General features: G+C 62.0%; 2 protein-coding genes across 15 annotated transcripts in view; one reads left to right on the plus strand and one right to left on the minus strand.

The window, feature by feature from the left end:
• The first annotated feature begins 118 nt into the window (after positions 1-118).
• On the plus strand, positions 119-8453 carry PRKAB2 (protein kinase AMP-activated non-catalytic subunit beta 2). Of its 2 annotated transcripts, none has more exons than XM_080601727.1 (8): positions 119-244; positions 2945-3122; positions 3516-3682; positions 4442-4535; positions 5122-5242; positions 6542-6675; positions 7024-7092; positions 7558-8453. In XM_080601727.1, the coding sequence occupies exons 2-8, from the start codon at positions 2961-2963 to the stop codon at positions 7633-7635; spliced, it is 825 nt and encodes a 274-aa protein (XP_080457853.1). In that variant the 5' UTR covers positions 119-244; positions 2945-2960; the 3' UTR covers positions 7636-8453. The 2 variants fall into 2 exon arrangements, with proteins under 2 accessions (XP_080457853.1, XP_080457854.1); XM_080601728.1 differs by having other exon boundaries at positions 5122-5236.
• A 279-nt stretch (positions 8454-8732) lies between these two features.
• PDE4DIP (phosphodiesterase 4D interacting protein) overlaps positions 8733-22036 on the minus strand; it is a 32248-nt gene continuing 18944 nt past the window's right edge. For 3 of the 13 annotated variants that reach the window (XM_080601696.1, XM_080601690.1, XM_080601686.1), the window contains 24 exons: positions 21772-21888; positions 21081-21218; positions 20643-20755; positions 19833-19960; positions 15887-15978; positions 15637-15797; positions 15220-15535; positions 14963-15131; positions 14741-14857; positions 14182-14656; positions 13743-13978; positions 13473-13524; positions 13027-13244; positions 12650-12868; positions 11925-12146; positions 11659-11790; positions 11411-11530; positions 11135-11312; positions 10942-11066; positions 10640-10735; positions 9837-10483; positions 9624-9762; positions 9483-9529; positions 8733-9271 (listed from right to left, as the gene is read on the minus strand). In XM_080601696.1, coding sequence (XP_080457822.1) covers positions 9239-9271; positions 9483-9529; positions 9624-9762; positions 9837-10483; positions 10640-10735; positions 10942-11066; positions 11135-11312; positions 11411-11530; positions 11659-11790; positions 11925-12146; positions 12650-12868; positions 13027-13244; positions 13473-13524; positions 13743-13978; positions 14182-14656; positions 14741-14857; positions 14963-15131; positions 15220-15535; positions 15637-15797; positions 15887-15978; positions 19833-19960; positions 20643-20755; positions 21081-21218; positions 21772-21888 — 4290 coding nt within the window. In that variant the 3' untranslated portion in view covers positions 8733-9238. The remainder of the gene's footprint in view (positions 9272-9482; positions 9530-9623; positions 9763-9836; positions 10484-10639; positions 10736-10941; positions 11067-11134; positions 11313-11410; positions 11531-11658; positions 11791-11924; positions 12147-12649; positions 12869-13026; positions 13245-13472; positions 13525-13742; positions 13979-14181; positions 14657-14740; positions 14858-14962; positions 15132-15219; positions 15536-15636; positions 15798-15886; positions 15979-19832; positions 19961-20642; positions 20756-21080; positions 21219-21771; positions 21889-22036) is intronic. The other 10 variants (XM_080601693.1, XM_080601688.1, XM_080601692.1 and 7 more) reach the window with 6 other exon arrangements.

Here is a 22036-nt window from a genome sequence, read left to right on the forward strand (position 1 = left end):
CGGGCCAGGCTCCGCGCCTCCTCCGCGCTGACAGACCCCCCGCCACCACACCCCCCAGAGCCCACAAGCGACATGGCCGGCCGCCCACAGCAAAGATGGCGGCGCCCGCCCGGCCCGCCGTGAAGCCGCGCCGCCCTCACCCAAAATGGAGGCGGGGCAGAGCGCCCCGCAGAGGCCGGCGGTGGCGGCGGCCGCCATTTTGAGCGGAGGCGGAGAGTGGCGGCGGCGGCGGCGGCGGGGGCAGGTGGGGCCGCGACCGGGGGCTGCCGGGGGGCAGGGGGCTGCCGGGGGGACGGGGGGTGGGCCGCTGCTGCTGCTGCTGCTGCTGCCGCCCCGTCCCGCTAAACGGCGGTTCCGGGGCGGGTGGCGGCTGGGCGGCACGGTGGGTGGCAGCAGGGTGGCAGCAGGGTGGCACGGTGGGTGCCCGGTGGGGCTGTGGCAGCGCTCTGTGTCACCTCCTGTCACCGGACCCCCCCCCAGTGTCACTGTTTGGGGGCTGTGTCACAGCGCGGCTGCTGCCACCAGCCTCGTCCCAGCCGTGCACTCAGGGCGAGACGTTCCTCCGGGGCTCGCCCCCGCAGCCCGGTGCCAGCAGAAGCACCAAGCGCCCGTTTTCTCCACCGAAATAGTCATGAATTTGGGCCACTCGGCCTTTCTTGGGTGGCTTTGGTGCCCAGAGGTGGGTGCTGAGCAGTCTGCGGGCGACGGGTGCTGAACAGCAAACCCAAACTGCAAACCCACCTCTCCAAAATCATAGACTCCTGGAGTGGCTCGGGTTGGAAGGGATCACAAAGCCCACCCAGTTCCAACCCCTGCCGTGGGCAGCGATGCCACCCACCAGATAAGGTTGGCCAAGGCCCCATCCATCCTGGTCTTGAGCCCCTCCAGGGATGGCGCATCCACAGTCTCTCTGGGCAACCTGTGCCAGTGCCTCACCACCCTCTGAGTGAAGAATTTCCTCCTAATCTCTAATCTAAATCTTCCCTCTTTTAGTTTAAAGCCATTCCCCCTTGTTCTGTCAATATCTGGTTGAGCAAAGAGATGCTTCCCGTTGTTCTTATCCTCACGGCCTGCCGTGGTTCACTGAGGTTCACCTGCCAGGTTCGTTGAGGTGCTGCAGAGGTTTGCTTGGGCTTTGGTGTCGGCAGCGTGTGTATTATTGACTTGGATGATGCACCAGGAACTTCTTGCGTCAAGGCGACAAAGCGTGCTGTGCTGCAGGGGCTCACCAGAGTTCAGGAGGGTTTGGGCTGTGAAAGTTAACTCGGTGAAGCCGAGCACAACAGGCAGTGCTCGAGGAGCTGTGCCTCGCTGTCCCAATGTGGTAGGGGGGCTGTGCGCACGGTGCTGGAGGTGCTCGTGTCCACCACGACGCTCTGGAGAGGAGGCACCGCTTGGGAGAAACCGCAGGAAATGTTTTGGGAGTGTGGTCTGTAAGGGACAGCCAAAGGGATGGGATTCCTCTTAGAGAAGGGGGAGCTTTGTAAAAGCCTGCATGTGTCTCTCAGGTCTGTCTTCATACAAGAGGTTCAGCCCTTCTGATGTGCCTCACAGCAGAGCAGTAAGGGAGCCGTAGCAGAGGTGCTGGGGAAGAAACCTCTTAACACCCTGTGCAGTCACACAGGGGCAGGTTGTGTGGGGAGCTGCGCAAACCTCCTCCGGGGCAGAGGGGAAGGGTGTCAGAGTGAGCGGCCCAACACCTCTCCCGGCCTGAACTGCTCAGGGACGCTTGATCCTCACTGCAGGAGGGTAGGCGTATGGGCTAGCTGTCCTCCAGCCCTTGGGATTTAAGAAATACTTCAGTAATTGCTTCGTAATGTTCTAAAGCCTGGCTTTGGCTGGCAGCCTTGCCTGGCACCCTTCATATAACTTGATCTTCTAAACAAATCCCCAAATGTCGTAACTAAGCAAATGAAGCAAGGCTGGCCGTCCTCCTGCCTTGCTCTTTAGAGCTGGCGATTGGCTTAGCCGAGCTGCAGGATAAAGCTGGGAAGGGGATGAGAACCCCGACCCATCTCGGCTCCTGAAAACCGCCTAAGGCCTGGAGACTCCCACGTAACCCGCAGTGGCTCTGTTGTTTGTCCCAGGAGGTGCGTAGCTGCTTGTGGCTGGGCGCTGCATGGCCAGTTCGTCCTGCTTTGCCTTCTCCAGGCTGGGCGAGATGGGGATGACGGTGCCGGGGCGGCTGGATGTGCCCGTCCCACCTGATGTGCCTCCCGAGGCCCCCGCGTTGGGTGACGGGTGCAACGAGCGTACCTCCTCGCTGTGCTCTGCCACAGCTGACGTGGTGGCCTGAACAAGACACAAACACCATGGAGAACTGAGCTTCTTGCGGGCACCACGGCAGTAGCCCCTTGCCTTGGCCAAGCTCCAGCTTGGGCGATTCCACTCGGGCGCTTTGAGCGCTCCCTGCCGCTCCTGCCAGGCGCGAGGCTCTGCTCTTCTGCCCGCGAGCTCTCGGAGACTTGTTGGGAGCTGTTAAACAGCTGCTACTTTCACTCTCTGGCTGTTTTCTTGCTGGACGTAGCATTTTTTTTCTGGAGAGCCCAACTGTGGGACTGTGAAAGAGGCTCTGTTAGCGCCTGGTTGGCTGATTTGCCAGTAAAGGTTGGCTTTATTTTTCCCATCAGTGCCTCTGTGCTCTGCTGTGTGGTAAGGGCTTGTGTAAGAGGCAGTACAACTCATATCTGCTTTAGAACGTAACAATTAGCAGCGTAACTATCATGATGGTTCATAAGGATACGGCTATAATTAGGTCAAGCTGTCTTGTTTGTTAAACTCCCCTTCAGCTCCCAAACTTGGCACTGGGAATGAACTTTGGGCCTTTTTTAGGCTTGCTGTCAGCCTGTCCTGGCAAAGGGCGCTGGGAAGCAGCGCTCTCGCTCCGCTCCTCGCTGCAGGAGCCCGCGGGCAGAGGCACGCTGCCCTCCTCTCCCTCCCACAGGGGCTGCTGAGCTGCCATGGGCAACACCACCAGCGAGCGAGTGTCTGGGGAGCGCCATGGCTCCAAGTCCCACCGCTCCGACGGCTCCAGCACGCCCCACGCTGCCAAGGAGCACCCGCACAAGATCATGGTGGGCAGCACCGACGACCCCAGCGTGTTCAGCTCCCACGACTCCAAGGTAGGGGATGGCTGCTGCCTTCACAGTCCTTCCGTCTGGGGGTCCTGCCTGGAGCTTCAGCTTGTCCCAGAGCCCTGTGCTGGGCTCAGTCTGTGTGGAGAGGGATTTTAGCAAGCGGGCAGTAGCAGCTGATGTGAGAGCTGCCCTGCGTTTAATTCAAGCGCTGTGTGGCTAAACACAGGCAGGGCCTCAGGGTCCTGGGAGACCCCTCTTGTAGAAGGAACCACAGGCTGGGCTGTAGCACAACAGAAACGTCCCCTGCACATTGAGCTGCTTGCCTAGGCTGGTGTTGCTCCTGTCTGGGATGTGCAGGTGGGCTGGTAGAGCCGGGGGGAAGTGAGCGTGGCCCCCGTTGTCTCCGTGTCTCAGCCAGGCTCTGGTGTTCTTTGTCAGATTCCTGGGGACAAGGAGTTCGTGTCGTGGCAGCCGGATCTGGAGGAGTCGGTGAAACCATCCCAACAGGCTCGCCCCACTGTCATCCGCTGGGCTGATGGGGGCAAAGAGGTCTTCATCTCCGGATCTTTCAACAACTGGAGCACCAAGATCCCGCTCATCAAGAGGTAGCCAGCCCCTCGGGTCACCCTGTGCTCTCCTCTGCGCCCCTGCAGGCAGCAGGTTCTCCTCTTGGTGCCGGGTGCTGTTCCTCTTGCTCACCTGGCTTTTTTCAGTTCAGAATGCCTGAGCTAGAGGTCACAAACACACGGTCGGCTTCTCCCCGGGGTGGTGCTGCTGTGGTGGTAGGAAGTTGTGAAACAGCGGGACAGGACAGGATGGGCAGCTTTGTTTTCCCAGCTGGATGCCACACAGCTGCAGTCCTGGCCCCAGAGCCCTGCCCAGATATGCTGCAGTTCCCTGGGAGCTCTCCCCAGGCTGTGGCCTTACTTCATGCCTAGTTGTGCTGTTGCCAGCAGGGGCTGTTTAGTCGTCCCTCACATGTCTCCCTGCCATAGTGATTTTCTTGTTGCTCTGCGATACATCTGTGTTTTTCCTGGAAACACTGTGTAGGACTCCAGGCATAACCCCAGCAAATATCTGGCATGGGTTTATCTCAACTGCAGACTCCACAGGCAGAGCTGTTGTGCTTCCTGCTCTCATCCTGCAGTGCCAGCACAAGTTTAGATGTGTTGTCCACACATCCTTGCACACAGCATCTGACACAACGGCTTCCCTGGGCACGCAGGGCAGGTCTGCAAGCCGGGCTCCTAGGGGTTGGAGTCGTGCTGGGGCTCTGAGCGTGCTCTTTTCTGGGACCCCACGGAAGGGCAGCATCCAGAGCATCACCGGGGTAATGGTGTGGCACGTCTCTTCTCTCTGCACAGCCACAACGACTTTGTCGCTATCCTGGACCTCCCGGAAGGAGAGCACCAGTACAAATTCTTTGTGGACGGCCAGTGGGTCCATGACCCATCCGAGGTAACTCTCAAAGCTTTGTCCCTGCAGATCTTGCCCTGGTCAGGGGATTAGAAATGATTTGACCACAGCAGAGGGAGAGCAGGAAGATCAGAGGGCATCTGCCAAAATAAAAGGAGAACTCCATCCCACAAATCCTGTCGGAGGCTGGTTGCTCTGGGCTTAGACAGGCTGTATGGAGACTAGCTGTGTGGGGGAGCACGGGGGAGGTATGGGGTGGCAGTAAGACACCAGAAAGCTTTAAAGGCCCGTTCAGAGTCAGCTACATGGAAGGACAAGCCACGGGTCAGCATTCACTTTCAGGTTCTCCTGCAAACTGAATCACGCAGGATCAGCATGGGAAGGAGAGGACACTTACCCATCGGCATGTGGCAGGAAGGAGATTGAAAACAGGAGGTGATGCTGGAGCCTGGGAGTAAAGGGAGATCCTCCCAGGATAATCAGCAGAGATCTGCAAGCGCAGAGCAGAGCTAGACTCTTGCCACCTGTGCTCTGAGATAATGACATAGCAAAGGCAGTGTGGGCTGGGAGAATCTGTGCGCTTCAGTTGAGGGTAACGTAGGAAGACTCTTACCTCTGTTCTCTCCAGCCCGTGGTCACCAGCCAGATGGGGACAATTAACAACCTGATTCACGTCAAGAAGTCTGACTTTGAGGTGTTCGATGCTTTGAAGGTGGATTCCCTGGAGAGCTCAGAAACCTCAGGTCGGGGTGAGTTTTTTGTGGCATTGCAGCTTTGCATGCGCTATTCTCCACCTCCTGCTCTGAGACTCACTGCTCGGGGGGTGAACGGACCCCCTGGGCAGAGGTGTAGGCCTGGAGAGATTCGGGTTTGGCAGCGTGTCCTGCCTGTGTCCTCAGCAGCCCCCAGCCAAGGCCTCGTCTCCACGAGGGGCTGTGCTGGTGTAACTTGTTCTGTGCTAGCACCGTCCCAGAGCAGGGTCGGTGCCCGTCTGCGGCTGAGGCTGCCATTTCAGACTGGTGAATGCCGGGAACATCACCCCTCCCTGTCCGCTCAACTGTGAGTAAGTCATCTGATCCGGGGTGGCAGCTAGGCGAGAGCAGGAGCCGGGTTATTTTCAGCAGCTGCTCCTGGTTTTCACGCCAAGGCAATTTGTACTATTGCTGGCACATCGGAAACCTTCCTCCGCTCGTGTTACAGCAGCAGGTTAGGTTACCGCGCAGGCGCTGGCAGTGCTGGCAGGTAGCTCAGTCATGTTTTGGTCCAGAGCGCTCTGAGAGCAGTCCGCTCTCCCTGGAATAAGCCCCGTCTCGGGTACAACCTCAGCTCTAGGCCCTTGCACAGCATGAAGAAAAGCCAGCAAGCAGCAGCAGCTCTGAGGAGGTGGAGCCCTTCCGGGTGCTGGCTGTCCCCATATGATCAGGTTGGATGTGGCTGGGAGATGGGGCCCGTCCCGCTTCCAGTGCCAGCGAGCTCCTGTGGTCCCTCACACAGGCTGAACGGCTCCTAAACCTGGAATTCCCATTCTGGGACCTCCCCGTCAGGCAGTTGTGCAGCACCAGCGAGCGTGCAGGTGGCTGCTTGCTGTGCCCCCGTGCCTGCTGCAAAGGGTGCTGCTCGGCCCAGGGAGAGAGACCCAGCAGGGCTGAGAGTCTTGTAGGGGTCTCGGAGTGGATACCGCAGGCTGCCTGTGTCGTGTCAGTGCATGTGCCAGCTTATAGCCACGCTTGGAAATGCCCAGGGCTTGCCTGGCTGCTTATTGTGCTGTGAGGAGTCTGATCTGTTGCTGTAGGATACATGGCTAAGGGGAGACTAACGCCTGAAGACCCCTTTGAAACAGAACAAGCCACCTGTCCCCTAGCTGCTGTGGCTTCTAGCCGTGAGACGTGACGACCCTGCACTGCTGCCCCACTGCATGCTAACCCCAGTCTGCCCAGTACCAATTGCAGGCTGGGCTCATGGAAGACACTAATGCCTGGAAGACCCTTTTGGGCGCTGCTCTGGGCTTGCCGGTCTTGCTTTAGCCGTCTCACGTCTCTTCCCTTTAGACTTATCAAGTTCACCACCCGGACCGTACGGCCAAGAGATGTACGTATACCGGCCCGAGGAGCGCTTCAAATCCCCACCCATCCTCCCGCCTCACCTCCTCCAGGTCATCCTCAACAAGGACACCAACATCTCGGTGGGTACCGGCACTCTGTCCGCATACAGAGAGCCATGTGGGGACGGAAGGGGAGTCTCGTCTGCAAGGAGCCTGGTCTCCCCTTTGCTGGCACCTGGGCCTTGCTCTTTGCTGGGAAAAACATCCATTTTCCTATTAACCACTCTGGTTTGGCCCCTTGCTCTGCCTGGTGCTCAGCTGGGCTGTGTTCACGTTCCGAACAGCCACCCAGCACCTCAGGTTGCCCGAGGTGGCAGCTCCTTGCTTGGTGGCAGCTCTTTGCTTGGTGGCAGCATCCTTCCCCATGCTGGCTGGGGCTTGGGGGGGTCGGGGCTCTGCTGGTCCCTCCTGACACTTCTCTTGTCCTAGTGTGACCCAGCACTGCTGCCCGAACCCAACCACGTCATGCTCAACCACCTCTACGCGCTCTCCATCAAGGTAAGGGCAGAACCCTGGCGGTCACTGGGTGAGGAAAGGAGAGCAGCTGCGGCTCCCAGGAGCCTGCAGGGCACAGGACCTGGGTGGAGATGGTGGCAGGGGGCTGGAGGACCCACGCAAGGAGCTCTCGGCTGCCTGGTGAAACGTAGCACATGCGGGGGTGTAGGTTGTGGCCTCCTTACAGCCCAAAAATTCCCTGTAGCTGCCTCCCCACAGCGCGGTGGGGCTGGGATCTGCACCAGATCCTTCCCTCGCGCTGCCCTGGCTCCCTGCCACAGGGGATGGATGCATCTTCCTGGCTGTGGAGCTCGGGACAGCAGGGACCCACTGGGGGGCTCCCTGAGCCCGTGGAGCAGTGGGGGCCTCTCACTCACAGCAATTTTTGGGATGCCCCACTGCTGGGGCGGCGCGGCCGGGCTGCGTCGAGCCCCCCGCCTGCTCCAGCTGACGCTGTGCCTCTCGCAGGACGGCGTGATGGTGCTCAGCGCCACGCACCGCTACAAGAAGAAGTACGTCACCACGCTGCTCTACAAGCCCATCTGAGCTGGGGCCTCACCCGCCCCCCACGCAGGACACGAAATGCCACTTTGTCTGCACACGCTGGGCCACGGGACTTGTGTGGGGACTGGCCGCTGGCTCCAGCCTCAAACCCGGCAGGGACACAGGCCCCGGTGATGAGCCCGAGCCTGCTGGGGCCTGTGACACTGTCCCATCCTACTGGTGTGGTTTGATTTAACCCTTGGTTTCCACCCACCTCCAGCTCCCCTTGGCTTCTGTGAGTCCGGGGCTGCTTTGCTGCTCACCAGAACAGCCTTTCCTCGCTCCCGACACGGAAAGGGCTTCACCTTACCTATCTCCTCCAGCCTGCGAGGGCCCCCAGGCCATCCTGGCACCGTCCTCAGCCCAGGCCAGCAGCAACGTGTCCTCCTGCTGCCCTGGCGATGACTCCAAGGCCACGCTGGTCTGTGGGGGCTGCGGGAGGCCCGTCCTGCCACCCGTCCCTGTCCCCCAGCCCTGATTGTGGGGCTGCCCCCCCCTCGTGCTCCCCAGCTTTGAGCTCGCAGCTCCGGCCACAGCCCTCCGGCGGGTTCAGTGCTGAGCCAGCGGGAGGGAGGGAACAGCCCGACGCAGCCACGCTTACCTGCTGCCAGGACAGCGCCGCGAAGGACTGAACACCTGAACGCCCGCCCCGGCCCCGCCGGCACAGCGAGCGGGGCACCTGCGCACACCCGCGCTTAAGGGGGGGCCTGGGGAGAGCGGAGCACGGCAGGTGCCCCAGGCCCCCAGCTGCACCGTCTGCTGCCGAAGCAGTGCCATGTGACAGGGTTTTCTCTATTTATTACAGTATTTATTGTTCTCGGTGCCGCTGGCCTGGTGTTGGAGGGGGGATCTGGAGCGGTGAAGCCTCTCGTGCTACCCCACCACAGCACCGCTCACGGGTGCTGGGCTGCTGGCCGTGGGGTGAGCCGGCATGAGGGGAGGGAAGGGAACACCCTGCAGGGCACAGAGCTGCCCTGAGTGCTCGGGGAGGGGGGGTCAGAGCTGTCCCCCTGGGCACAGGCACTGCCTATGGCCCCTGAGGCCTGGGGGGCTTGGGGAGGAGGGCACAGCTGCAGGGACAGGCGTGCCAGAAACACCAGGACCCAAAGGAAAGCTTTATTGGGGAAGCCACTGAACAGAACACGTCACTTCTTACATCTTCCTCCCGCGCCGGGGCCCCAACACGCCCGGGGAGCCCCTGGAACGCAGCTCCGATATCTGTACCTGTACCTATATATATACATACAGCCACGAGCAGGGGCAGGTGTGCAGCAAGGTTACAGGTGGGACCGAGTCCCAGGGCCAGAGGTGCTCAGCTCGGAGGGCCGTGACACCCCACGCGGAGCACCACGGGTGGGAGGGGGCACACGCTGAAAGCATGGGGCAGGCAAATCCCAAGCCAGCAGCTGCTGCAGCGATGCCAAGCGAAGGCGAATAGAGGGAACGCAACACCCAGCGCTGTCCCAAACACACTGTCCAGTGCCTGGTTTTGGGGCAGCGCTGGGCACCTCCGAGCCCTGTCTGCTCCAGCCCTCGGAGGCGGCTCGGCTCGGTGGCCGATGGGCCGTCGCGTGGCCAGGGACATCGCTCCCGCCCTGCCTGGGGCTCACGCGACGGGCAGGGCTTGCTGGGCCTTCACCTGGCGAGAGAGAGCACACGTGGCGGTGAGTGCTCAGCTGGCCGGCAGGGCAACGGCTGGGCCAACGCTCTGCGGGGGGCTGTTGTGCCCCAGGGACAGGGACACAGAGGGTGTGGACAGCCAACAGTCCCGCATCCACGCGGTGTCCCATCTGCGCCCACCCCCAGGGCAAGGGCACCCGGCTTTATCCTGGCTGCCAGGGCAGACTTACCTCCAGGTTCGTCCTGGCCTTGCGCAGCACGCTGTGAGTCCTGGTCACTGCGAGGGAGAAGGGGACAGGGTCAGCGAGGTCCCTGCGCCACAGGGCGACCCCGTAACACAGGAACCAGGCCAGCTTGGTTGTGCCACCTACGCTGGCTCACGATGAACTGCTCCATGCTGTCCTTGAGCCGGGCCATGCTGCGGAGTTGCTCAGCCGTGCTCTGCAGGGCATCCTCCTTCTCAGAGAGCTGGGCACGCAGCGCCGCGATCTCACCCTGTAAAGCCTGCTCCTGGGACGAGACGAGTGCCGTGAGTGGCACGCATCCAGCCCGATCGCCCCGCCAGCACCCAGCACGGTGCTTACCTTGCCCTGGTGCTGGGCAGGGCTGACGGGCAGCACGGTGCTCCAGAAGGTGGTGAGGAGAGAGGCACACTCCTCCAGGACGCGGTGCAGGGTGCTGGCGCTGCCCCAGAGGTGTCCTGCGCCCATGCACCCCGGGACCTGTGGGAGAAGGGTGCAGGAGTGGGTGCTGCTGGGGCACCTACATCCTGCTGCACCCAGGGAGCTGCTGTCCCCAGCCCAACACAGCAGGGCAGTGCTGGCAACAGCCCCCGGGCTGGACCCCCTCCAATATGCTTCAAGCACACTCGTGCCTGCTACAGGGACCCCATGCTGCAGAGATCCGGCCCTAAATCCCCCACATTGCCACCTTGCCTCGCTGCTACCAGTCTGATTTATCCATGGCGGAGATGGAGCCTCGCTCCTTGCTCCAGGCCCGCAGAGCAGGATCCGTCCCCCAGCCCCATCCTGCCCACGCTTTACCTCCTTTCCCGGGAGCAGGTGGTTGGGCAGCCCGAGCGCCGGGCGCGTCACACACGTCAGCTCACGGGCCAGTGCCTTTCCCTGCAGGATGCGCTGCTCCAGGGAGCGGTAGGTGTCCAGGCGGCCGACGACGTGAGCCCCCGTCGGTCCCTCGCTCCTCCTCACCGCTGGGTCTGCCCCAAGCGTCTCTGGGGAAAGCAGGGCTGGGTGAGGACCCCTGCTTGCTGCCCCTGCGGCCCTCCTGGGGGCTTGGCTCTGCCCTGGGCTCGCCATCCCTCCTCAGCAAGGGTGCAATGAGTTTCTCGGTCTCAGCAGCACTGAGGCACCCGTGCTGCGGTACCTACCCTCCACCTGCCGGGGCACCGATGTCTTAGGGGGTGGTGGGGAGAAAGCTGCTGAGCTGGTGCCAACGTCCCGCACCGGAGGGGACGGGAAGCAGCCTGGAACAAGAAGCGACCGAGACCCTGCGGATGGCCGTGGCTCTGTGCCTGGGGCTGCTGGGGGCCTTCCCTCCCTCCCTGCTGCCAGCGGGGCCACCATGTCCCTTCCGCTGCCGTGGCAGGGCTGGGACAGGCACCCCAAGCCCAGGAGCTGTGTGGAGGGGGCTGGTGATAGGGTCTGGGTGAGCCGGGCACGGCACCTGTACCTGTACGGGGCTCGGCAGCGGGGCCAGGGAGGCTCTCATAGACGTGCAGCTCTGTGCGCAGGGCCTGCAGGAGCAGGCGGTGCTCCTCACACTGCTGCTGCAGGAGTGTCACCGTGTGCTGCAGCCTGCAGAGAGGTGACACGTGGGTCTGGAGCCAACCGCACCACCCAGCCCCGCCGGCCCCAAACCTTACCTGTTGTTGTCATCCTGCAGAGAGAGCCGCTCATCCCGGAGCTGCCGGATGCTCTCCTGGTGCTTGGTGAGCTCCTCCGCCAGCCTGCGCTGCTCCCCGCGCCTCTGGCCCAGCTCTGCTTCAGCCTCCCGCACCCGGGAGCAGGCAGCCAGGAGTGCCTCCTGCACCCGTGCCAGCTCTGGGGACACAGAGCACGGAGATGTCACCGGCACCCCATTCAGCAGGCGGGGTGAGCCCACTGGGACTCGGACCCCGAGGGGTCTGGCCTGGCCCTACCTCGGGAGAGGTGGTCGCACTGCAGCCGCAGGGTCTGGTTGTCCTCGCGCAGTGCCCGGTTCTCCCCGCTCAGCTGCAGCCCCAGCTCCGGCCCCTGGGCGTACACATCGCCGGGCAAACCTGCGAAGGGGGACGGGTGCTGAGCCCCTCTCCCCAGCACCGCGCCGTGCAGGGGCTGAGTGCCCTTCCCCGTGCAGTGGGGTGTGCAAAGCCTGCCGCCCCCCAGCTGGCCCGGTGCAGCCCCGTACCGCTGGCCTTGCCGGTAGAGGCCAGGCGGCGCTCGAGCTGCTCCCGGAGCCGGTCGTTGGTGCAGATGGACTCCTCCAGGCGCTGGCGCAGGCTGCGGATCTCCACCAAGTGCTCCTCCAGCAGGTCCGCCCCTGACACGGCCAGGGAGACGTCTCAGGGCAGGGATGGCCGTGACGCCTGCCCCGTGCCGTCCCCACAGCCCTCCTGGGGCTGCGTCTCCTCCCTCTTCCCCCGCAGCCACCCAGGATGCCCCCAAGGACCGTACCTGTTAGCTTCTGGCTGGACGGGTACCCCGATGGCAGCGCCCCGTTAAGAGGCCGGCCGGGAGCAGGCACGTCCCAGAGGACACGGGTCTCGCTGGCCCCGGGGGCCTTGGCCGGGCTCTGCAGGGCGCCGTGCTGGCAGAGCGATGCTGCGGGTTTGCCACCCTCTCCAAAGGGTCCCAGCGAGGCTGTGGGCTTTGCTGTTGCCACGGGCAGTGTCACACCTGCACACACGGGGCAGAAGGGTGAGGAGGAGTAGAGCAACGAGCAGGGAGGAAGAACAGGGGTAACAAACCCTCTTGCCACACCCTTCTTGCTATGCCCATCCTTGCAGCTCGCTGTCCCCAGCCCCACTGCCTGTCTCCTGCCCTGCTCAAACCCGTTCACCCTGAAGAGCAGAGGTTCTCCTGGCGTGCACTGATTACGTGACGTGAGTTGTGGGGTCCCAGCCCCACTCCTGCACAACAACTAACCACACCGGCCCTCACCTGTGGTGCCCAACACCCACACCGATTGCTAGTGCTGCCTCCGGCTGTGCCCATCCCACCCACCCCATCCCTCATGCAGGAGAGCCACGTTCCCATCGTCCCCCAGCCAGAGCGCTGGGATCTGGCCTCGAAGCAGCGGCCCCAGGGAGCAGGAGAAGGGCCAGGGCAGGGCAGGCAGGGCAGGGGGGGCCGGGGGGACCATGCAGCACAGCGCAGCACGCAGGGCAGGCAGCACCAACCCTGTGCCGGAGGCGCACGCTCACTTTCTCCCAGCTGCCTCCGGAGCACCTGCAGTTCCTGCTGCGCCTCGGCCAGGGAGCAGGCGGGGGTCCCACAGCAGCCCAGCAGCACGGGGGCTGCGGGCGGGGGGAGCCCCGTGGGCAGGAATGGGGACAGCCCGGGGGTCAGCGCAGGCAGGGGGGCACTAACGGGTTTGGACAAGGAGTCAAAGTGAAGGCCTAGAGACAGGAGAGAGACGGAGAGAGATGTTAACGCAGCTCTGGCTCAGTCTGGGGGGTCCTGTCCTCCCTAAGGTGCTGAGCCACACAGGTGCCCACCACAGCAGGGATCTGGGTGCTGCATGTCCCCAGCCCGTGGTCGTGGCACCCCGTGGTACCTGCGAGTTGGGTAGGCTCCTCGTGGCACTGGCTGCACTCGCTGGCTGCGTCCCCGTCGGAGCAGGGCTCCAGCACATCGGACACGAAGGAGGCGCTGGTGGCAGAGCGGGACGACTCGGAGGGAGGGCGGCTGCTGCCCGGGGACTCGCAGCGCTCCTGCAGCTTTGCCTCCAGGCTCTTGATCACCTTCTCCTTCTCCTGGAGCTCCCGGCTGAGCCTGCGGGGATGGGCCATCACTGGGGCTGCTGTGCTGGCTCCAGCACGACACCCCAACTTCCCACCCATGCCGCGTGGCAGCCCAGGATGCCAAACCCAGAGAGGGAGCAGAGGCAGCCCCAGGACACCCACCTGGAGCACCCTGGAACCCCACCCCGAGAGCAGTGACAGACCAGCCCAGGGTGCCCGTGCAGAGCAGATCCCCCCAGATCTCCCTGGCAGCAGGTACCTCAGTGCCAGGAGTTCGTGGCTGGTTTTATCCTCCCCATCCTGTCGATCTCCTGAAAACAACAAGCCAGATACGAACCGGTCAGTGTCCCCATACCTGAGGCTGCCTGTACCCCAAACAGAGCCCTCGCAGGACAGCCCAGCTTGGAGCAGGTAGCCCACACAGCACAGAGTGTCCAAACAGTCCCAGCTCTTCGCAGCTCCCATCGAAGCATCCCTTCCCATTCCTCCACACCCCGTTACACCCCAGTGTCCCCCCAAAGGCACTTACTGGTGCCCAGCTTGTCACTGAGCCTCTCGGCCAGCTGCCTGCCCTGGGTCAGCTGCTCCCGGAAGCCCTGGCCCAGGTAGTAGTCGATGTCGGTCCCACGGAGGAGCTCCTCGAAGGACCGCAGGGCATCGCGCAGGTGCTGGGCCAGGCTGCGGCTCACCCCGCGGCCCTCCCGCAGCGTCTGCCGCAGGTGGGAGAGCTCCCGGGCCTGCGCTTGGATCAGCGAGTTGTATTTCCTGAGGGGATCGGAAAACAGGGGGGTCATGGGGCTGCCTGACCCCCCTAGGTAAGCCTGGCATGGACAGGATGCCATGGGGGTGTCCCTGAGAGCCTGGTTGTGGGTAGAGCACGCCACAAGAAGCCACCACCTGGGACAACCCCTGAAAACCCCCGGAAGCCCCTACAGCCCCCCATCCGGCCCCAGTCCCCCCCACCATACCCTGGCCATGTAGCAGATTGCAGCTCCTTGGGAAAAACCCCTTGGGGCTTGGTCGCAGGCAGCTGCGCCTCAAGGAGTGCAACGCGGTGCACCAGCTGCTCCAGGTCGTGGTGCGCCCACGGGCCGGGCGGGCAGAGGGTGCCACGGCCGTCCGACTGCCAGCCCTCGTCCTCGTCGGTCAGGCTGTGGGACGGCGAGGCCAAGGCGGCGGGGCCCGGTGGGGGCCGCTCGGTGCCCGAGGTGTAGCCGCTGGTGACGGAGACGGAGCGGGCACGGCGCTGCAGGCTCTGGATCACCTTGTTGGCATTGAGAAGTTGCGCCTTGAGGTCCTTGATGTGCTGGCACAGGGCTCCCACATCTGGAGGGGACGTGGCTTTCAGGGCAGCCTTGCCCGCCCTGGGCACCCCCAGGCGGCACGGGGACCCCAGCTCCTCGCCCAGGCTGGGCTCGCTGAACACGTCCGGCTCCTCGCACTCTGCAGGGGGGACAGGGCACGGCGTCACTTTTCCATGCAGCGTGGGCAAGGCGCGGGGTCCCCAGAGCCCCTGACTCTCCTTACCAGGACTGGTGGTCTCATCCCGGTCCACTTCGGTCTCGCTTCGCCCGCACGTCTCATAGCCCAGGTCCTGGAAGTCCACTTGCACTTGCTTGCTGAGCTGCTGGGCGTGGGGTTCACCTGCCGGGCACGCCGTCAGCTCAGGGCCCCCCCTCCAGGCTGGATGCACGCACGAGGCACGCCAGGCTCGGCACAGACCTCCATCCCGCCCGCCCCACAACTCACGGAGCAGGACGTGGTACTTCTCCAGCTGCTCAGCCTGCGCCCGCACCATGGCCTCCGAGGCGGCCAGCTTGTCCTGCAGCTCCTGGCACTGCTTCTGCCCCTGCGCCACCTGAGAGCGCAGCTCCGCACCCAGCCCTGACCAGCCCCTGCCTGGGGCCGTGCCCTCCTCCTGCCGGAAGGGAAATGGGCTGTGAGCTCCCCCAGTCCCACCTCCGTCCCTGTCCCCATCCCGGTTCCCCTGCGGCCGCAGCACTCACGTGGCTCCCGTCCCCTCCGCCAGGAGCACTGGGGCAGGGTCTCTTGGGCGCATCATCCCGGCACCGCGCCTCCAGCACGGGGCGCTTGGTGGGCACAGCTCCCCTCTCTGCTGCGAGCCCCTGGCTGTCCCCGCTGCCACCAGCCTGGCGTTCCCCAAGGGCACTGCGGCCCTTCCGCTGCATCCTGCGGGGCTCAGGTGACACAGAGCCACCCAGCCCGGCCTCCTCCTGCTCCCCGCTCTCCAGCAGCGACGTGGCTTCACCCATCCGCTCCTTCAGCTCCGCGTTCTCCAGGCACAGGCTCAGCATCGCCTTCCTGGGAGCACACGGTGCCGTGAGGGGCAGGCAGCAGCCAGGACACGGGGCTCCCCCTCGAGCCACAGCCCCCCACCAGCTCCCACATCGCGGGGCTCTTGCCTGATGTGGGAGACGGAGGAGAAGCCGGCTTCCTCCAGCTGCGCCTTCAGCTCCCGCAGCTCCTCTTCTGCCCGCAGCCCCCGCTCCGGCAGGGCCGGCGTTGCGCTCCTCGGTGGTGTCTTCTCAGTGCCCCTGCTCTCCTTAGGGGCCCGGGGGCTATTCTAGAGGAACAAAGGCAGAGGGTGACGGGGCACAGCACGACACCTGGCTCTACAGCCTCTCTTCCCAGTGCTTCACCATCCCAACTTACGTGCTGGGTCGTGGTGCTGTGAGCCACCTCCTCCTCGACGCTGCTGGCAAAGTCGGTGCTGGCATCGTCAGCATCTGTCCCTACGGCCTGACCTAGGAGACAGCACAGTGAGGTGCTCAGAGCGGTGACAACGCGGCACTGGCTCTGTCCCCACCTCTCCAGCGAGGCCACCACGGGCAGCCCCAGGGCAGGTGCCTGGCACTGGGGGGCTCCCAGCGGGACCAAGGTGTCCCTTCCATCCCTGGAGCTGGTCGTCCCCTGGCTGCACGCTGCAGCCCCAGCCCAGTGCCACGTGCTGCCCCAGCCCCAGGGACAGCACCGCAGCGGCGCCACCTGCCCCCTCCGCACCTCTGCACCCGTAGCACCTTGAGCTTGTGGCACTGCCCCACGCGCACGCGTCCCCCTCGCGCTGCGGTGACCTCCCAAGCCGTGGCCACCACCAGCAGCACCTCCTGGTGCAGGAAGCCTCCCTGGCGCTGCCCCCACCCCGCGGGGTGCAGGTGCCCACCCCACACGTTTCTCTGCCCAGAGAGGGCAGTGGCAGCCACGCTGCTCACACCACGCCTGCACAGGGCACGGGGCTGCTTGCATGCCCTGCGCTGGCTTTGCAGAGCTGCAGCTGAGCTAAAAGGAAGCTCGTGTCCCATCGTACGTGGGGTGGGCAGGGGGCAAAAATACAGCAGCAATGTGGGGGGGGGGCTATGGCCCATCCTGCCCCACAGACCCAAGCAGTGGCGTGCTTTTATACTCTGCTCCTGGCCCAAAGGGAGGGCTCACCCCCTTGTCTGAGCAGCTCAGCCCCTTGCACCTTCCTCCCACCCAGCCACAGGTCCCAGCCCGCTCCTCTCAGGTTCAGGCATCCTGGATTGGGACGGTTCAGGTCAGGGACTTCCCTCCCCACGGAGAGCAGAGCTTGGGCAGGTCCCAGAACCACACAGGACCATGTTTTGCAGCCCCCCTCAAGGCCTGCAGGAGCTGCAGCTGCTCAACCCGAAGGCAGAGCCAGCGCCACCAGGGCTGGGGCTGAGCAGGGGAACCCAGGGGAAATGCCAAACCTCGCAGGTGCGGGAGGAGCCAGCAGGGAAGCACCTGGCTCCCAGGAGCGGGAGCCGAGGACCAGCCGGGAGCACGCCTTGCAGCAGGGGAGGCGGCAGCACAGCACGCTGCGCGCCCCAGCACCCCGATGGTGGCACGCTCAGGAGCCCCCCTTGCAGAAAGCAACTGCCAGGGGGCTGCAAAAAAAAAATAAAATCGGGGGGATTCCCAGCCCAGGTTGGGCAGACGCTGCCCCACGTGGCGGGGTCCGTTCAGCAGGAACAGGCCCTGAAGGTGCTGTGCCCTGGGGAGCAAGGCCAGGCACCACGCTTGAGGCAGGGAGCAGCACTGCTCATGGAGCAAAACGCTTAGAGGCAGCTGGAAGGGGCAGCAGCACCCCACAGCGAAGCAGCAGTGCTCGTGGGTGGCATTCAGCACAGGCAAAGCACAGCCCTGTGATCCCCTGTGACCCCCCAGGGACACAAAGCTGCCAGGTGACAAGCCACCCAGCTCGGTGTGGGTCTGTGAATGGGAAAGGCACACAGCCCCCGGGCGGCAGGCTTTGCTAGAGCAGGTGAGGAGCACCTGCACCGGGCTGCCCAGGCTGAGGAGCCAGCGCAGGGGCTTTGGGGGCGCTGGAGAATCACCTCTCTGCCAGCACTTGGCCCCCTGCTCCTCACCGTTGCCCACAGCTTCAGGACTGAGGCACAAAAAGGAGCAAAAATCTCAAAGGAGTTAAAAGAAAAAAAAAAAAAAGGAAGACGAGGAGGCTGGCGCTTGAGTTCAGAGTGCTTGAACCCTCCGCAGCAGCACCCATGGTGCAACTTCAAAGAGACAGGCTGCTCAGTGCTTGGGTACTGCCAGGAAAGTGGATGAGATGCAAGCTGAGCGCTGCTTGCCTCAGATTCCTGTGTCTCTCATGCCTAGCTTGAAGGGAAGCAGCTGCATGGCTTGAAAACTGCACGGCTTGAAAACTGCACATCCAGGTGCAGAACATCCCCCAGGTGCATTGGCTGGGCTGGAAACAACCAGACACTTGGGAACGGAGGAGGAGAAATAAGGGCTCCAGAGAAATTAAGAGAGAAAGGAAAGACTTCCATAAAAAGCTCTGAGACAGCACAAAGCACTGCACAGCGAGAGGGTGCTCTCAGGCATGAGATGCTCAGGCTCGTCTTTCTGGGGGGTAAAGGAGCACACAGCCAGAAATATCATGGATGAAACAAAGCCCTGAAGAACAGAGCAGAAAGTTTGGGACACCTCTGCTTTGGGCAATGCTCCCTCTGGGGCACTTAGTATCAGTGATGTTAGCAGAATCAGTGATGTCAGCAGAGGGCAGGGACAGAGCTGTAGCCAAACACAAGAGAGGGGAGCTGCCAGAGCACCAGCCAGGGCCACGCAGCCTGCCCTGGGCTCCCCAGAGAGACAGGCATCAGAGCCAGGATGGAGGAGGGAAGGTGGAAAGATAAGGACAGGGACACAAAGGCTCCTACAAGGGGAGAGGCAGAAGGAGAAAGAGAAGATAGCGCTACACAGAGAAGTGAGAGGAAGAGAATGAGATGCTACATGACAGGAAAGGCTAACCAGGTATGAGAGCTGCCCAGCAGCACCAGCTGTCCCCCACGAGCACTGCTGAACTCGTCTCGCAGCCAGGTGCGGACCAGAGGAGCAGTGCTGACCTGCTGCATGGGAAGGGAGCGCCGTGCCGCCTCCTGTCCCTGCCGCAGCCCGGGAAGGGAAGACCCCAGCATGGGTGTGAGGCAGGGGGTACACGATGCGTGAAGCGGTCACAAGGAGATGTGCAGCAGAGCAGGCAGGTCCCGATGGCACAGCCCAGCAAGATGGAGCTCTTCTGCTCCACCTGCTCTGGGTTCAGCTTCCCCAGCAAGCAGAAACAGATGCCCAGAGAGGTACAAAATTTGCTGTTGACACCTTGGGAAGTGATTGAGTACGAGACTGGATCCATACCCCTCTGCACTTGGGAAGTGATGGTCACTGGAAAGTTGTTGCTATTGCTTGTCAGTTCTTACATCAGCACCAACCCTCCCAGAGGAGGTGAAAGATGCCCTAGAAAAGCTACGGGCATGTGGAACCTGTGTGTGAGACATGCACTGCGACATACGGGAGCAGACCAGCCCAGACTCTGGGAGCAGGGACAGGTCTCAGTCACCCCGAACCATCTGTCCAAAAACAAAAACCAGAAGGAACAGTTCCTGCAAGGGCACTTGCAAGCCAGGGTGAGACAACTCAGTCAGTAAGCAAACAAACAAAAAACACCAGTGAAGTCATCAATGCTGGATTAGGATTTGGTTTGAGCACAAAACGAATCATTGGTCCTACGCTCAAAGACTTGCAAAAGAGCTCCAGGCAAGTGCCACTGTGTCTTGCAGCCATTCTCAACTGCTCTGGCACCCACTTCTCCGCATACGCCCCCTTTTGTACCAGCAGCCATCGACCCAAGCCGGGGATGTCACTGGGTAGAAAAGTGGGGAGGGAGTACAAAAATTCACACTCATGCACTTGGGAGATGATAGAGAACATCTGGTGTTTCCTTCAGAGAAAGGGAATCTTTATTTGGCCCATGGGGGAGGGAGAAGGGGAAATAGAAGGAAAAATCAACTAAAATGGAATGATTTGAATGTGCAAATACATCAGTGGCCACCGGGGTGAGTCAGACAGGAACATACACGAGACACAGGTGGATTGCACTGATCGCCGTTTCCAAAGCAGCTCAAAAATGAGACAAAAAGCCCTGCACCAGTTCTACCGTACCGCTACTAAGTCCCAAAGCAACCCTCCCAGAGTCAGTGAGACAGGCTCGCTCAGTTAGTGAACCGTTTCCGTGGCAGGCGGCCGAGCACCAGTGCTCAGAAGGCATGCTGGGGTAGGACTCTCACACGCTCCTGTTCCCCACCTCCTATGGCGCCCTGTGTCTCCAGCCTGCTCAAACGCTCCAAGCTTCTTCCAAGAGCTTCTTCCAGCTGTCCCCGCAGCTCCTGGACCCCCTCCAGCTCCACCTGCAGAGTGCGGTCTCTCGCAGCGCTAAGCGGACACGCCGCACAGAAGGGAAGAGGGTTAGACAGGCTGCAGCAAGCGCACAAATCGGCCCCTCCGTCTGGGGCTTCCTCTTCCTCCAGGCGCAGGCCCTGCACGCTCCCACAGGCGGCTTGGACACCTCTCGCCTCACCTCTCAGCCTCCCTGGAGCACGGCCATTCCCAAAAAAGGCTCCAGCCTAGGGCAGGGGACTCCTAGTCACAGCTGTTCTTCAGTACTTACCCAAGCACTCCACTTACGTGCTTCTCTTGCTGGCAGGTAGCTCAAATATCCCAGAGGCTGCAGCCCCATGAAGGGCAGGGGATTAGTGTGGAGGACAAAGAATGCAGGCCCCACACCACTGTGGGACAACCGCCTAGATAAAGGTCTGTCTAGACGCTTATCAACCCAACAGTTGGTTGGGAACTCGACAGGGAAAGCAGCCTCTGAAAGGTGGCCAAATGGGGGTGAGACGCTGAGCAAGGCAGGCGACAAGGATGGAAATCCCAGGGCCTGAACTAGAGGTGGCAGTGTGGGGAGGTCATGTAGCATTTAAATGCCTCTTTAGAGGAAGGCAGCCAAAAATCTGGACTCCCAGAACAATCGATGCCTTGGGGGTTACCCCAGCGGACCGCCCCCACGTGCCCCAGCAGCCAAGCAGGGCAGCAGAGCCGTGGCAGCCTCGCTTACCTGTCTGGGTGCGTGTGAAACTTCACCAGGCTGCTGTAGAGCTGCCTCTCTGCCTGGAGAGCCTCGTTTAGCCGATTCCTTTCAGCCACCAGCCCTTCCAGCATCAGTAACAACTGGTCAAAGAGAACAGACAAGATGCAACGCTTAGACAAACCAACAGAGGCACCTTGCTGCCCCAGAGAAACGGGGGCTTCTCCTTTCTGATGCACCAACGCCTCCCCTGCTCATATCAGAGGGATCAAGCTAAGCAGTGTCACCCTCCACAACAGACTTTGCCCTTGAGACAAATGCGAAAGGGAACCAATTCTCCTCTCTTTTGTATTCCCCCCATCACATGCAGCCAGCCTTCAAGAACAAGCACACCTCGGCATGTCCAATTGTAGCTGAGGATCAGCAAAAATACAAACACACCCAGACTTGCCCCGCAGGGCACAGTACCTGCTGCTTTCTGCTTCCAGTAGCCTCTCGTCCTCGTGACTCCGCTACAGCCACTTTCTCCCGCAGCACCAGCACTTCTTGTGTCAGCCTTTCCACGGCTGGAATTTCTTCAGGATCCACCAGCTGCATCTGCAGATCCTGAAAACCAAGAGCAGGAGGGATCAGCGGAGACGGGATCAATAACAAGGACAGCTGGAGCTTTCTAACCCTCCCTGCCCTGGAACACATTACCCAAAGTTTCCAGTGTTAGCAAAGACCCAGGTCTCCTAAGAAATGCCAGTGCACCCCGGGCATATTAAACACAGACAACTGCCTGGAGCAAGAATTGAGAAGGGACACAGCACATTCTGTCTGAAGTACTCTTGAAGAAGGGTTTTTGGTACACAAGGAGCAAAAAGCTAAATAACGGCCCTCTTGGGGTTTGGGGTCCTTGCCTTCTGGTCCAAGAAGGAGGGCTGTAGGCAAACCAGACACAATCCCATCCCCGAACAGATACCCATGTTACTCTGAAGAGGCCCCTCACTTTAGCAAAGGTACCCGGACACGGCTACCACAGCAAGCCTGCAGCTTGGTTCCCGATGCCTTACCATTCAGTGGAACGGAGTGACTTTGAGGGACAGATGTGGGGAAAGAAGGGACTCCTCCGCAGCCTTTGCAGAAGGAGCTGGCCCAGCAGCGCATGTTATCTCACCTTGATGAGGTCCTCTTTGATCTGGATGGTCCTGGTCAGGGACTCCATATCAGAGGCCTGCACCTGCAGTTCTTCCTCCTGCGTGGCCACAACAGACTGGAGAGCAGCGAGCTCCCGCTAGGGACAGAAGAGGAAGCCGTGAAAAACTTCAGAAAGCCAGAACCCAAAGCAAGCTGCTGCCCCATCTCTCACTGGGGGCACCCTCATGGTGGAGGGGGTCAAAATCTCCACGGACGGCCACCCAAGGGTCTCCATAGACAAGGGA

This window comes from Anser brachyrhynchus, assembly GCF_964034855.1.
Source record: "Anser brachyrhynchus genome assembly, chromosome: 8".
NCBI classification, from domain to species: Eukaryota; Metazoa; Chordata; class Aves; order Anseriformes; family Anatidae; genus Anser; species Anser brachyrhynchus.

What these genes read in the sequence shown, in the direction of transcription:
- PRKAB2 (XM_080601727.1), top strand. Translation starts at nt 2,961, where the DNA reads ATGGGCAACACCACCAGCGAGCGAGTGTCTGGGGAGCGCCATGGCTCC. An exon ending in TCAGCTCCCACGACTCCAAG is followed by an intron (nt 3,123 to 3,515) that starts GTAGGGGATGGC and finishes GTTCTTTGTCAG; the next exon opens with ATTCCTGGGGACAAGGAGTT. An exon ending in ACAAGGACACCAACATCTCG is followed by an intron (nt 6,676 to 7,023) that starts GTGGGTACCGGC and finishes CTCTTGTCCTAG; the next exon opens with TGTGACCCAGCACTGCTGCC.